Source organism: Castor canadensis, chromosome 13 (genome assembly GCF_047511655.1).
Source record: "Castor canadensis chromosome 13, mCasCan1.hap1v2, whole genome shotgun sequence".
Lineage (NCBI taxonomy): Eukaryota > Metazoa > Chordata > Mammalia > Rodentia > Castoridae > Castor > Castor canadensis.
This window is the reverse complement of record NC_133398.1, coordinates 58,332,285-58,345,509: the sequence shown is the minus strand read 5'-3', so window position 1 is coordinate 58,345,509 and position 13,225 is coordinate 58,332,285. Positions and strand designations below refer to the sequence as shown.

Sequence of the window (13,225 nt, the reverse complement as noted above, 5' to 3'; positions counted from 1 at the left end):
GGTTTTCTTATAAGCAAAGAGGTTGGCTCTGAAATGTTTTAATAGGTACTCTAGTTTGCTCAGGTACAGCTATGCTTTCCACCAAGACGAATCAAACAGCTGTACTATGTGAAAATCAAAACGTGTAACCACAAAACAAAATTTAGCTAAATGGTCCTCACTGGGAATCCAATTCTTCATCTTATTCTAATCAGCACCATGCATTCTACAATAAAGTGAGACATAGATATGAAAATGTCATTATGAGTTTTGGTCAACCTAACTCTGAATTCATTCTTAACAGCACACTGAACTCACTACTTCATCAGCTATTAAGACTGTTAGGTCACATCAACCATACAACCAAGAGGTTGACATAGGTTAGCTCAGCTAATACTTTTCCTTCACTAAATGACAACTTTTGGGTTTAACAACTTGGAAATAACATCTATTAACAGAATTTTGGTTGTAGATTAAAAGATATCTCAATTTTTTTTCTTGGAATAAGTCCAGTTCTGTGAGATTCCATGCACAAAGAATCTGTGTTCCATCACTTCTATCAGGGTGACTTTGGGCAACTGTCTTTACCTCATGTTAGCCCTCAGTTTACTCATCTGTAAAACAGGAATAATAATGCCTACTCTTTAGTGTTATGTAAAAAATTAAGTGAAACACCCAGCACAGCAAGAAAAAGAGAATAAAAGAATTAAGTGAGACATTCCAAAGTACCTGGTGTGAAGTGTTCAATAAAGTGTAGGTGAAAACAAAAAACAAAAGAAAACTTATAGGCTATATTTAAAATGTATCTCTATTCCAGATCAAAGTACACTGCTTTCTAAATGCTAAATATAAATCTTAATTCAGCTTCAAAATGATGCTTGCTATTATGGCAACCAAAATGTACACAGGAACTATACTGAATGTACCACATGGTGTGCAAGAACCAGAGACAGACAAGTTTGAGTCCTGATGCTACCTCTTAAATGCTGAGTACTTTCAGGGAAATTTCAGAGAATATCATTATCAAAGAGAACATAACATCTTCCTTTCCCTTCAGTTTCCCCTAAAAATCTTCATGTTTTCTTTTTGCTTTCAAGTCCTAATATGATAAAATTAGACAATCAACTACAGACCGATCAAAATTCATCATGATTAGACAACTTTAAAAGGTCACTCTATATGCAAGTATACATGTGTGTTTATCTGTATATAACATTTAACAAGAACAACCCACTGGGCATGGTGGTACATGCCTATAATCCCATGGCCTCATGGGAGGCTGAGGCAGGAAGATAACAAGTTCAAGGCCAATCTGGGCTACATAAATAATTCAAGACAAGTCCTATCTGTAAATAAAACAAAACTTAACAAAAACTCAAAAAAAAAGCAATTCATGAAATCAAAACAAGTGCATTACGAAAGCTTTTATAAAAAGCTATCAATTATTAATAATTTTTCCAGTCATCATTATAAAAAGAAACAAATGATCCACAAAGCTAGAAAACTGTAAACTTCATATAGCCCAATAAGGAGAGACTATGAGCCTAAGAAAATGAGTTCAGTGATAGACCCCCTCATAGCATACTCTTCTATCCATGCACAGCTCATTTATGCAGATTTGTCTCTAGATTTCCTATATTATTTATCACATTTTTCTTACTTCAAGTTTCAAAGGCAACACTTTCTCACACTAAAGCTTAACTAAATGCTTTAATGAATCATTTAACGTTTTACACAGATTTTTTTTCCTGATTCCTTTACATTTGATTATTCTAAGTGCTATAGAAATCTGAACACTGACTACCTTGTGTCAAAGGAAATAATAGAGAAATATTCTTATCATGGCATGCTGTCAACTTGAACCCTAAAATGCTAAAGGAATCTCTCACTGGGTACCAGGATATCAAATAGCCGGGGCCAAAGCTACAACTATTGTGGGTATGTAAATTAATTTAAAGAATGGAAAGGAAGCAAAGAAATAAAAAAGTCATTTTCACTTTGATATTACAATGTGGATCATAAAATCATGGTGTTATGATTTCACACATAAATGTTACTCTCAGAAAATAAATGAAAGGGTTCTTTTGTACTTTAGTTCTAAATTAAACTGTTGAAGTGTAAATGGATTTCCAGATGATAGAAAGGAAGGTTACAACTGCCTTTCCCTAATTATTTTCAAGAATTTAATTAACTTCATATATTTTTACGTCAAAACTTAAAAACTAAGATGGAAGCAACCTGAGTGCCTATTAACAAATGAAGGGATAAAGAAAATGCAGTGCATATATACAATGGAACTATTTTGTCTCAAAAGGAAGGAATTCTGACACATGCTACTTGAATGAAAGAGATTATGCTAAGTGAAATAAGCTAGTCAAAAACAGCTAAATAATGCATAGTTCTACTTATTTGTTGATCTAGAGTAGTCAAATTCAAAGACAGAAAGTAGAATGGTGGCTTACAGGGGCTTGCTAGGAGGAAAGAATAAGACGATTATTTAATTGATACAGGGTTTCACTTGGGGCAGGTAAAAAAGTTCTGGTGATGAATAGTGGTGATGGTTGCACAACAATGTAACTCTGCTTAATGCTATATAATGTATAATTTAAATGGTTAAAAATAGTCATTTTATGTTATGCACGTATTTTACTAGAATAAAAACAATCTGTATCTGACCTACTAACAGATATACAAGAAAATCCATATAATCATCTCAATAGATGAAGAAAAGATTTGATAAAATTCAACATTGTTTCAATAAACTAAAAATAGGAGATCAATTAAAGTCATTAAATTGTAAAACCATATGTGTTCGAACTATGGCTTTTAGAAGAGCCTCCTCTACTTAAAAAGCTGGACATCGATCTATGATTTGATCCAGCAATACCACTCTTGGGGATATACCCAAAAGACTGTTACTCCAGAGGCACCTGCACATCCATGTTTATTGCGGCACTATTCACAATAGCCAAGTTATGGAAACAGCCTAGATGCCCCACCACTGATGAATGGATTAAGAAAATGTGGTATCTATACACAATGGAATTTTATGCAGCCATGAAGAAGAACGAAATGTTATCATTCGCTGGTAAATGGATGGAATTGGAGAACATCATTCTGAGTGAGGTTAGCCTGGCCCAAAAGACCAAAAATCGTATGTTCTCCCTCATATGTGGACATTAGATCAAGGGCAAACACAGCAAGGGGATTGGACTATGAGCACATGATAAAAGCGAGAGCACACAAGGGTGGGGTGAGGATAGGGAAGACACCTAAAAAACTAGCTAGCATTTGTTGCCCTTAACGCAGAGAAACTAAAGCAGATACCTTAAAGCAACTGAGGCCAATAGGAAAAGGGGAACAGGTACTAGAGAAAAGGTTAGATCAAAAAGAATTAACCTAGAAGGTAACATCCACGCACAGGAAATTAATGTGAGTCAATGCCCTGTATAGCTATCCTTATCTCAACCAGCAAAAACCCTTGTTCCTTCCTATTATTGCTTATACTCTCTTTACAACAAAATTAGAAATAAGGGCAAAATAGTTTCTGCTGGGTATTAGGGGGGGAAGGGAGGGGGGAGGGGGTGGTAAGGGAGGGGGTGGGGGCAGGGGGGAGAAATGAACCAAGTCTTGTATGCACATATGAATAATAAAAGAAAAATGAAAAAAAAAAAAAGAGCCTCCTACTGCTTCCAATGTAACTCACTAACTTATGCATGAATGATCTTCTTAAAACACATATTCATAGTGTCACACTTCAGTCCTTTGAGGCCCTCTGTCCTGCACATAATTCTGCCCAGCACTTGTCTCCGCTCAGGATTCATTTAGCTTCCCACTCACTCTGCCAGCCATCATGTGTATTTCACCCATACCCAACAGGTTCAGTAACTTTGCTCTTCTCTCTGCCTTAGCTCTAGCAGCTTCCAGCTTTTTCAATTCCTCCACAGTCATAAAAATCTATTCTCTTCAAGACCTAAATCAAACATGTCCTCTTCTCTGAAAACTTCCTCAACACCTCCACTCTCAGGATGCAGAGATGGGCTATTCCTTCTTTTCAGCCTTCAATGTTCTATGAGTGTCCATCATAGCATTATAATAGTTTAGTGCCTTTAGGATTTCATGTCAATTAGTTTACTCTCTTAAACTCATGTTCCAGTAGGAAAAAAAAGATATATTATGGTATCTATGTACATGCAAATAATATAAAAATAAATGTTTGATAGATGAATGAGAATGGGGTTTCTCAAGTGGGATTTTTCTCTGCTATGAGCTATTTAACAACAAAAATGAGTTCTGTGGCTATTTATATGTGAGAGAGGCTGCATTCCATAATCTCTTCCCATAAATCTATAATACACATTGCAGTGTCAAAGATACTGAGAAGTAATACTAAGAGGAAGTTGTCTTCTTAAGTTTACCAAATGCTGACACCCTTATAACTCCTATTTACATCCTATGAAACTAATATTCTGAGTAAAATGGTTTCAGAAATACTGAGTGGTCTGATGAAATAAATCTGACATGGCTTATATATCTATAATACTTATCTCATAATTAATGAGTTATAAAAAGTTCATAGAATTATATTGTATAGCTATATTTTATACACATATGAAATATTACAACATAGAAATCCTCTGCTAAAATTTTCTTTTTTTATTTTTCATTTATTCATATGTGCATACATTGTTTGGGCCATCTTTCCCCACTGCTCCCCAACCCCTTCCTATCCCCTCCACCCACCTCACTTCCAGGCAGAACCAATTCTGCCCTCTTCTCCAATTTTGTTGAAGAGAAAACACAAGAGATAAGAAAGACATAGCATTTTTATTAACTTGAGATAAAGACAGATATACAGAGAGATTCCTAGCGTTGCTTCCATGTACATGTGTATTACAACCCAAACTGGTTCATATCTACCAGACCTCTTCAATACTTCTCAGTCACCTTCCCATAGTGGCCTCTGTCAGTTTAAGATGACTTTATTCATTACTCTACAGTAGGCACATCAAACACTTTCAAGTTTTTGGTTTCCTACCCTATTCCTCCTGTATACGTTATTCCCTTAGTGTGTGACCCATGTCTAATAATTTAGCTGCTATTGGTAGTACCCAGCCACCTCCAAATAAAACAAAATCTAGGAAACAGAGGCTTGAGTCTCACTCTCCAAGTAAGCACTGTTGGTTTCCTCTGTCAACTCTCAAATTTCACAAGAAAACATACCCCTGCTATAAGGTATCAATGTAAATGGTGCAGGTTGATTACTTCACAGAAGGAACAGGATCTTTGCAGTAGAGCTAACTAGTGTCTTGGGTGCATCGAGGCATCAGAGCAAGTGGTCTATCATCTTGTTCGTAAGTTCAGAGTAGGAGGGACAAGGCTGAGTCACATTAATGCTTAGTTCAGTTAGAGTACAAATGTGCTCTGCCCTGAGAATGTTCACTATTGTAATTAGGGTTTCATTTCCTCAGGAAGTACTCTTTGCTCAATTAAGAGGGCTTTCCGATTATTAACCAGCTGAAACACTTTATGGGTAACAGAGGACTTCAAAATCCTGCCACCTGGGAAGAACTAGTGAATAACTTGTATTTATATTTGGGTAGTGGCACACCTGGATGTCTTTAGTCTTTATTTCAGTGAATGAAAGAAATTAAACACAAACTGACTTGTGTATAATGAGGAACATTCAAAGAAACTAATAATTTACTTTTCCAAAGAATTTAGATTTCGAAATTGCTGACTTTTCATTTTCTAAGAATTCCGATTTTGAATTGCTGTTTCACACACAAATAATTCATATATCTTTTACTTCAATGTAAATGGGTCTTCTGAATATTCTGAAATAATTAAGAGAATGAGGGATGTATGCTAGTATGAAATAAACAAACCTGTGAACCATTTCAGGAAAAATAATGAGTATATAAGAAATACGTTCATAGGTTACCACAGAAACTGTAAGAAAATTTCAAACAAAAGATGAGAGAGAGAAGAAAAGAGAGAAAGAATGAAACAAGGAAAAATTCTAACATGTATTATCTACAGCAAAAATGTATTGAAATCTACCATGTGAACATATTTCTCCTTTTCAAGGGGGTAAAGAGAGGAGGGATATCTAGAAAATGAGAAACTTACCTAGACTAGAATTGCCTTTTGCTATAGTAATAGTTCTCTCAAAAGATTCTTTGGACATACTTTGTAGCATGACACACTCGGCATTAGAGACCAGGGAGCTCTGTTCAATTAAGTAATCAGGGCTCTGAAAGAAAGATAAAACAAGTCACATGGAAAGGAAAAACTAGACTTTGGAGTGTGTTTCAACATTCCACACTCTCTAATTAGTTGTGCTTTATTCAGCAAGAACCTATAATCAAATAAGTTCATAGGTTGCCTCATTGTCCTATGAGCACTCATTCCAAATGGATTAGCCAGAACAGTAACTTTTTACTGCCCCCTACCTCTAGGTAACACACAAGATTTATCAATAAAATAGTACCTTTCCACTTGAATCAGGTAGTATAGGAGAAGTGAGTTCAGCACTTGATATAACTTCAGTTGATAACTGAGATTCAGTCCAAGCTATTGTACTTTCACATTCATACTGCTGTTCAATAGCATCTGCAGGTGTATAATCATTTACAGTAAAGCCAGAAGCAGCCCCCATGCTCAGATCTACTGAAGGTAGATTGCCATCTTGTCTTTGCAGGAGATTTTGAGCATAGAGCTCTTCCAACGACACATGCAAATCAAGTACTGCATGAGAATCCTCAGTAGCATCCTGATGGATAAGGAATAAAAAAGTCAAAACTGTTACTACAATCATATCGGCTTATTTTGTAAAACCACTTCTTAATGAACTACTATTTAGCAAAAAATAAAACACAATTTTTCATTACGTTAAAAGCATTAACAAATGTGTAAGTTCTTCACTTAGCAGATTGTTTGCCTATTTTTATTTTCACAAATGGCTTGAGTATACTTCCTGCAAATTACATAGGTCATGTTCTACTGAGTTATACTTGTACAATATAACATCATTTTAATACAATATAAGTTCTATCCATAAATAAAATTGTTCTGAGCTCAAACTATGTAGAGAAACAAGTAACTTATATTTCAAATCACACTTAAAGATTATTTATTTATTTATTTTAGTGTTGGGCTGGGAGCGGGTATATTGTGGCACTTATAAATGTTCTTACAATATATCAAATATATCATACTTGAATTACTTCCTTCCATCATTCTCCTTTATTCCCCCCTTCCTCCATTCCTGGAATAGTTTCAACAGGTATTTGGTAGACATTTAATAGTCTTTATGGAGAAAAACATGAGCCTTTCAAGTGAGATTACCAAAGGGAGCAATTTATACAAATATTCTACAAGATATAACAGAAAGAATATTAAATTGGGGTGTCAAAAATGTAGATTCTAATCTAGGATCTGTTATTAACAATCTGTATGTCACAGAACATCTTTTGGCTAAATTTCTACAAGGTCCTGAAATGCTAAAATTATACACTACTATGTAACCACATGTATCTATTTACAAAAGACATACTGTATTACTTCTATGCTTTGGGCTAGCAGTTGCTTCACTGGCTATCAGGTTTTCCTTCAATTCTTTTATCTATATTTTTGTTTTGTTTGTGGTGCTCAGGATTGAACCCAGGACTTCATGTAAGCACTCTACCACTGAGCTACATCCCTGGCCCTATTAATATTTTAAAAGCACAAAAACTGAAAATACATTCCCATATAAACACTGTGTATGCATACAGAGTATAATATGAAAGTCTTTCCTCATAGCTCTTAGGTCCATTCCCTTACCCAGTACAAACAGCTGGCTTTGGTTAGGTGTTTAATCCATCAAATTATCATGCATTTGTATAATATATACATACAAGTAAAGATATGCACACATGCAAATTGATATATATATTTTTAAACCTAAACAGAATCATACATTAAGTGATTTTTTTTGCTGTTTTGGACAATCTCTTCATATCTCAGTGTAAGATATTTCTATCTCAGTGTTAATCTTATGGCTAGAAATCATTCCTAAGTATGACAGGCACTGGAGTACAGGTACTATTGAGGCAGGCTACTTGAGTTCAAATTCTGGCTCACAGCTGGTTAAATGAACTTTGGCAAATAACTTGACATACTGTATCCATGCTGTGCCCAGTTTCCCTCACACCTATATTGGAGGAAATAAGGGAACCTAATATAGGACTCTTTTGAGAACAAGCAGAGTTAATGCTCATACAGCACTAAAAGCTGAACTGACTTATCAAGAAATGCTCAATAACTGTTAGCTACAGCAACTGTATTATACAACTTTGTGTACATGTGTAAAAATGTATTTGCCATAAACTACTAGAATTGGAGTGGTATGAATATTAAATGATACAAACACTAAAATGTTAATATATGTTGCCAAACTGTCTTCCAGTTTTCCCAAAAAGAGAGAGAGAGAGACTGTGGGAATAGTTACTAACTAATCTTCACAATCTTCTATTAGCTAGGTAATCTGATCTGTATGACATATATTCAGCAGTTTTACTCTGCATATTCCTCACAATTCATAACGATGTGCAATTTGTGTACTTTCCATGCACAGTCTCTTGTTATACTTCATCTGGATTGCTCAATCTTCTCATTGACCTATTCTGAATATAAAGTCTTCATGACATACTGCAAAGATTTTCCCAGTCTGTCACTTGTATTTGTTAATGTTAATATTTTCTCTTGCACCAGTTAAATTCTTTATGCAATGAAAATTGTCATCTTTTGTGCTTCTAGGTTTTATTATTGCTTTATAAATCCTTCCTCCTCACAAAGTAAATAAAATGCTTCCTAGTATTATTCTTCTGTTTTATAATTTGTTTTTAGATTTCAGCCATCTAGAATGTATTTCAGATATGGTATGAGATATGGGTCTCTTTCCATTTCTTTTAAGGGAGTAATTTAACTGGCCCAAAATAATTTATTACACTTATTCTTCAATGCAAATTATATATTCTCTGAAATCATCAAATATTCATGGCAACAGAAAGGGTGCTGTGGGTCCTTCAAACAAGTGACTAACCCATTTAGTACTTTCAGAAACAAGTAACAACAAAGTAACATCCTCCACACTCCCATAATCTGAACAGTAACCTGTTGGCTCATTTGCTGAACTTTATTTTATTCTTATGAAATATAATAATGTACTTACAAAAGGAATCGTAAGTTTCAATATTACTAAATTCAAAATTATCAGAAAAGCATCTCACTCATGCCCTAAAGAAAGATAATCAACACTGCTTTTCTTTTTTTTTTTTTCTTTTATTATTCATATGTGCATACAAGGCTTGGGTCATTTTTCCCCCCTGCCCCCACCCCCTCCCTTACCACCCACTCCATCCCCTCCCTCTCCCCCCAACCCCCTCAATACCCGGCAGAAACTATTTTGCCCTTATCTCTAATTTTGTTGAAGAGAGAGTATAAGCAATAATAGGAAGGAACAAGGGTTTTTGCTGGTTGAGATAAGGATAGCTATACAGGGCATTGACTCACATTGATTTCCTGTGCGTGGGTCAACACTGCTTTTCATGAGAAAAAGAGGTCAACGCACCCATTAGCTGGGGTTTACTGAAAATTGTATAACAGAAACTTCTATGCATTATTCATGAAAGAGTTTTCACAGACACATAGAAAAGAAACAGCTAATCAACAGAGTAAATAACATATGCCCACTTAAAAATCATTTCTGGTTGCTGAACAACCAACTGAGTTTTATTTTTTAAATTCTTATGGATCTAGAAGAAAAACAGCTCTTGCCCCCCACAAGATGTCTAGAAATAACCCTACAAATTTTCAGGGCAAACTTTGTATCTAAACTGAGGTCTTTCAAAAATCCATATTAGTATGTGTCTCTAGTTGTTAACCGTCTTGTTCTCAGGGAAAAAAAATGGGAGAGTAGATAAGTTAAAATGCCAAATACACTTGAAGAAAAGCTCTATTTCTTAAGTGTAAAGCATAATTTAAGGTTACATCCAAAAACATTTTTATGTGGATAATAAATTTATGTAGTCTAGCTAAATACTTAAATATTCAATAGCCACAACCTGCTTTCCTTCAGTAAGCAGTCTACCAGATAATTCCTATTAAACTCTTAAAATAATTACTGCAAGCACAGCTGCTGCACTTATTGTCATTCTCCCACTCTTTTTTTTCGGTAAGGTAGCACTTCCCTTTTTATTAATACACCATTCCTACTGTGGTAAAGGGCGGTATCTTTTACACTTGTGAGAGCCTGAAATTTAGTCACTAACACTTTTATTATAATCACTTTTATCATTCTGAGTAGAGTGATTTGATTAGTTTTTTAATCTAACCTGCCTCCAAAAACCATTTTGAAACAGAACCAACATTTGAAATATGCATGTGGAGGCAGGCAGTAATATTTTATACTAGAAAATAACACTAAGTCGAGATTTGGAGGAAAATTCAAACCCCATTAACTGCATTTGAAAGAAAGATCCGTATCTTGAAAAATATAACTTTGACCTCCACTTGAATTAACAGCATTTCCTGGCTGAACCAATATTCAGGAATGAAGGATGTGTACCACATTGGTAACAATTTCACTCCTGGTGAGAAACTGAGAATGTGGATATAATAGGAGGGCATGGAGTGGGAGCAGAGAAAAGGAATATAAGGAAAGACTTAACATACAGCTATTAAATCTTTATTAGCAGTATTTTCAAATCAAAATCCAAAAAAAAAAAAAAAAAACCAAGCAAGCATCTTCTCCATCTTCTCAGAAAGCATGTTGAGCTTTTAAGCAAAAGTCTATGAACATTTATGTTTGGGAAAACATCACTGCATTTTTAAAGGAACAAAAAAAGGGGGGGTAAAAAGATTACTAAAAAAAAATTAAAACCTCAACCAACAAGAAAGGAAAAACCACTGGTCATAGCCATGCTGTCTTTAAAATGTACCCCTTCTTTTTGGAGTATTTTGAGACAGGATTGTGCTATATAGCCCAAGCTGACCTCGATCTTGCAATCCTCCTGCCTTAGCCTCCCGAGAGCTGGGATTACAGATGAGCACCACCATGGCTGGCTAAAAATGAACATTTTGATGACCTGCCTCTAAATAATTTAAATGTCATGGAAGTGGGTATATTTAAATTCTCAAATGATAATTAATCAAAGTAAGCAAATACATATTACTTTTAAAAAAAAAAAGCATAATGGGCCCCCAATGGGAGATGTTCGTTAACAGGAGTACCAATTTATGGCTATAGCCCTTTGGTGCTTAAACTGCTGCTCAGCCCTAAATTCTGCTCTGAAGGGCATCACTTCCCTGGAGGGCAAGTCCATATTCCATGTTTAGCTCTTAAGATATATGTGACCAAGGAAGGAAGCCTTCTCATCAAGGAGAAGAGATGGGTAAGATTACACATCCATTTCCCATCATCATTTAGCAAAGTCAAAAATCAGAGAAAATACCGAGGTCTTCATACTCTATTTTAACCTCTTTTAATTGTTATGGAGGCATCTTTGTATTTCTTAAACATCCACATACCTTTTATGGTTATTTAGTGTATACAGTTATACATATTTAAATAGCCATATATACTATATTCTTATGTTTTATTAATTTTTAAGAAAAATAGTCCATTTTAAATTCCATAACAAATCTTTTAAGATCAATTTAGTGCAAATAAACAGGAAGAATGTATATATAATGTTTTATTTACATAAATTTTTCCAGGAAAAATCTATGTACTTAAAAGATACAGCCAACAAAAAACAAACAAAACAGAAAACAAAAAATAACCCTTAGAGTTGTAGAGGTTTACCACGAGGCAGGACAGGTTTACTTTCTAAGAAAATCAGAAGCACACAGGAATTTCACAATGTGCTTAAGAACATCCTCATTAATGTTTTCTTTGTTGTTTCATAGTTTAAATATTTCAATTGTTAGGTCAGCTTGCCAAAATTTGCTTCAACAAAAGAGTAAAGTGCTCAGGGAAAAAAGAAAAGAAGGCAAGGTAAACAGACTTCAGCAAGCCAATATGTTGTGCTGCACACAGCCAGCAGTTGCCCTGTAAAGTACATGCTTCTCAGTATGCAGACTGTGTAATCCCTTTAAGTAACAATTACTAAGTTAAACAATGCAATCTGTCCCACTGGCAAGAAGTGTGCTATGCCATGGATTAGGAGATCCCATTAGGAGATGAACTCAGCTTCCAGCCCTGAGGCCAGTAAAGGATGAACACTTTCCAGACAGAATGCAGCCAGACAGTCAGTCTCAGGTGTGCTAAGAGGGGAGCAGCTGCTCCACTCAAGATTATACTTTGCAAACCAATTCAAGGAGATTGCCCAGCATCATTTGCAAGGATAACAGGTGCACCTCAAACACAAAAGAGAATGCTTTGAAAATGTTCTGGCCAAAAAAAATACTTGTTAATCAGGAAAAGAGAACTGTGCTAGATCTATGGAAATGCTACCTTCCAGTTTATTCATAAGTGAGATCCCTTCCCACTAATTCAACTTATGTAGAAAATACTGTATCAAAATTTAAGAAAACATTATTGTCCAGTTTCTTTATCTTAATATTTATGGTATATTTTCAACAAAGAAATTAAAGAAAAATAAAAGTCCATGTATGAAATCTTTGCCTATATTTAATAGATACATTTTTCCATATTTTCAATTGCTCTTTTTTCTAAAACAACATGTTATAGATGCATTAAATTCCCATGCTTCCTTTTTCTCCACAGATAACTTCTTTCCGGAAGTTGAACTGTATCACAACACACATTTTTAGATTTTTAAATAAACACACACACATACACATAAAAATATATTAAATTATTTTATATATCAATTTGCTGAAAATACAAGTGACTCCAACAAATAAACAATAAGGAGTCAATTTAAAAATGACCAAAATATATGAAGAGATCATTGATAAAAAGTGAAAACAAATGGCTAATATATGGAAAAGCATTCAAACTCAAGAGTAGTCAGAAAATCCAAATTAAAATATGTAATATAATTTGGCACTTACAGTATTGGGAAATTGCAAAATATTATTTATTGAGCATTACAGAGTATGTCACCAAGAGATTAATACAGTTAGGGCATTTATGGCAATAGTCTATGTCCAAAATACAGCTGGTACAAACATGTGAAATAGTAACTAAGCTCTTCATTTGTATCTATTGACAAAAACACACTTTGCTATGCAC

General features: G+C 34.6%; 1 protein-coding gene across 22 annotated transcripts in view; it reads right to left on the bottom strand.

The window, feature by feature from the left end:
* Window positions 1-13,225, bottom strand: part of Mpdz (multiple PDZ domain crumbs cell polarity complex component) — a 170,614-nt gene that overhangs the window by 59,033 nt on the left and 98,356 nt on the right. For all 22 annotated transcript variants that reach the window (XM_074051850.1, XM_074051863.1, XM_074051856.1 and 19 more), the window contains 2 exons: window positions 6,473-6,754; window positions 6,112-6,235 (listed from right to left, as the gene is read on the bottom strand). In XM_074051850.1, coding sequence (XP_073907951.1) covers window positions 6,112-6,235; window positions 6,473-6,754 — 406 coding nt within the window. The remainder of the gene's footprint in view (window positions 1-6,111; window positions 6,236-6,472; window positions 6,755-13,225) is intronic.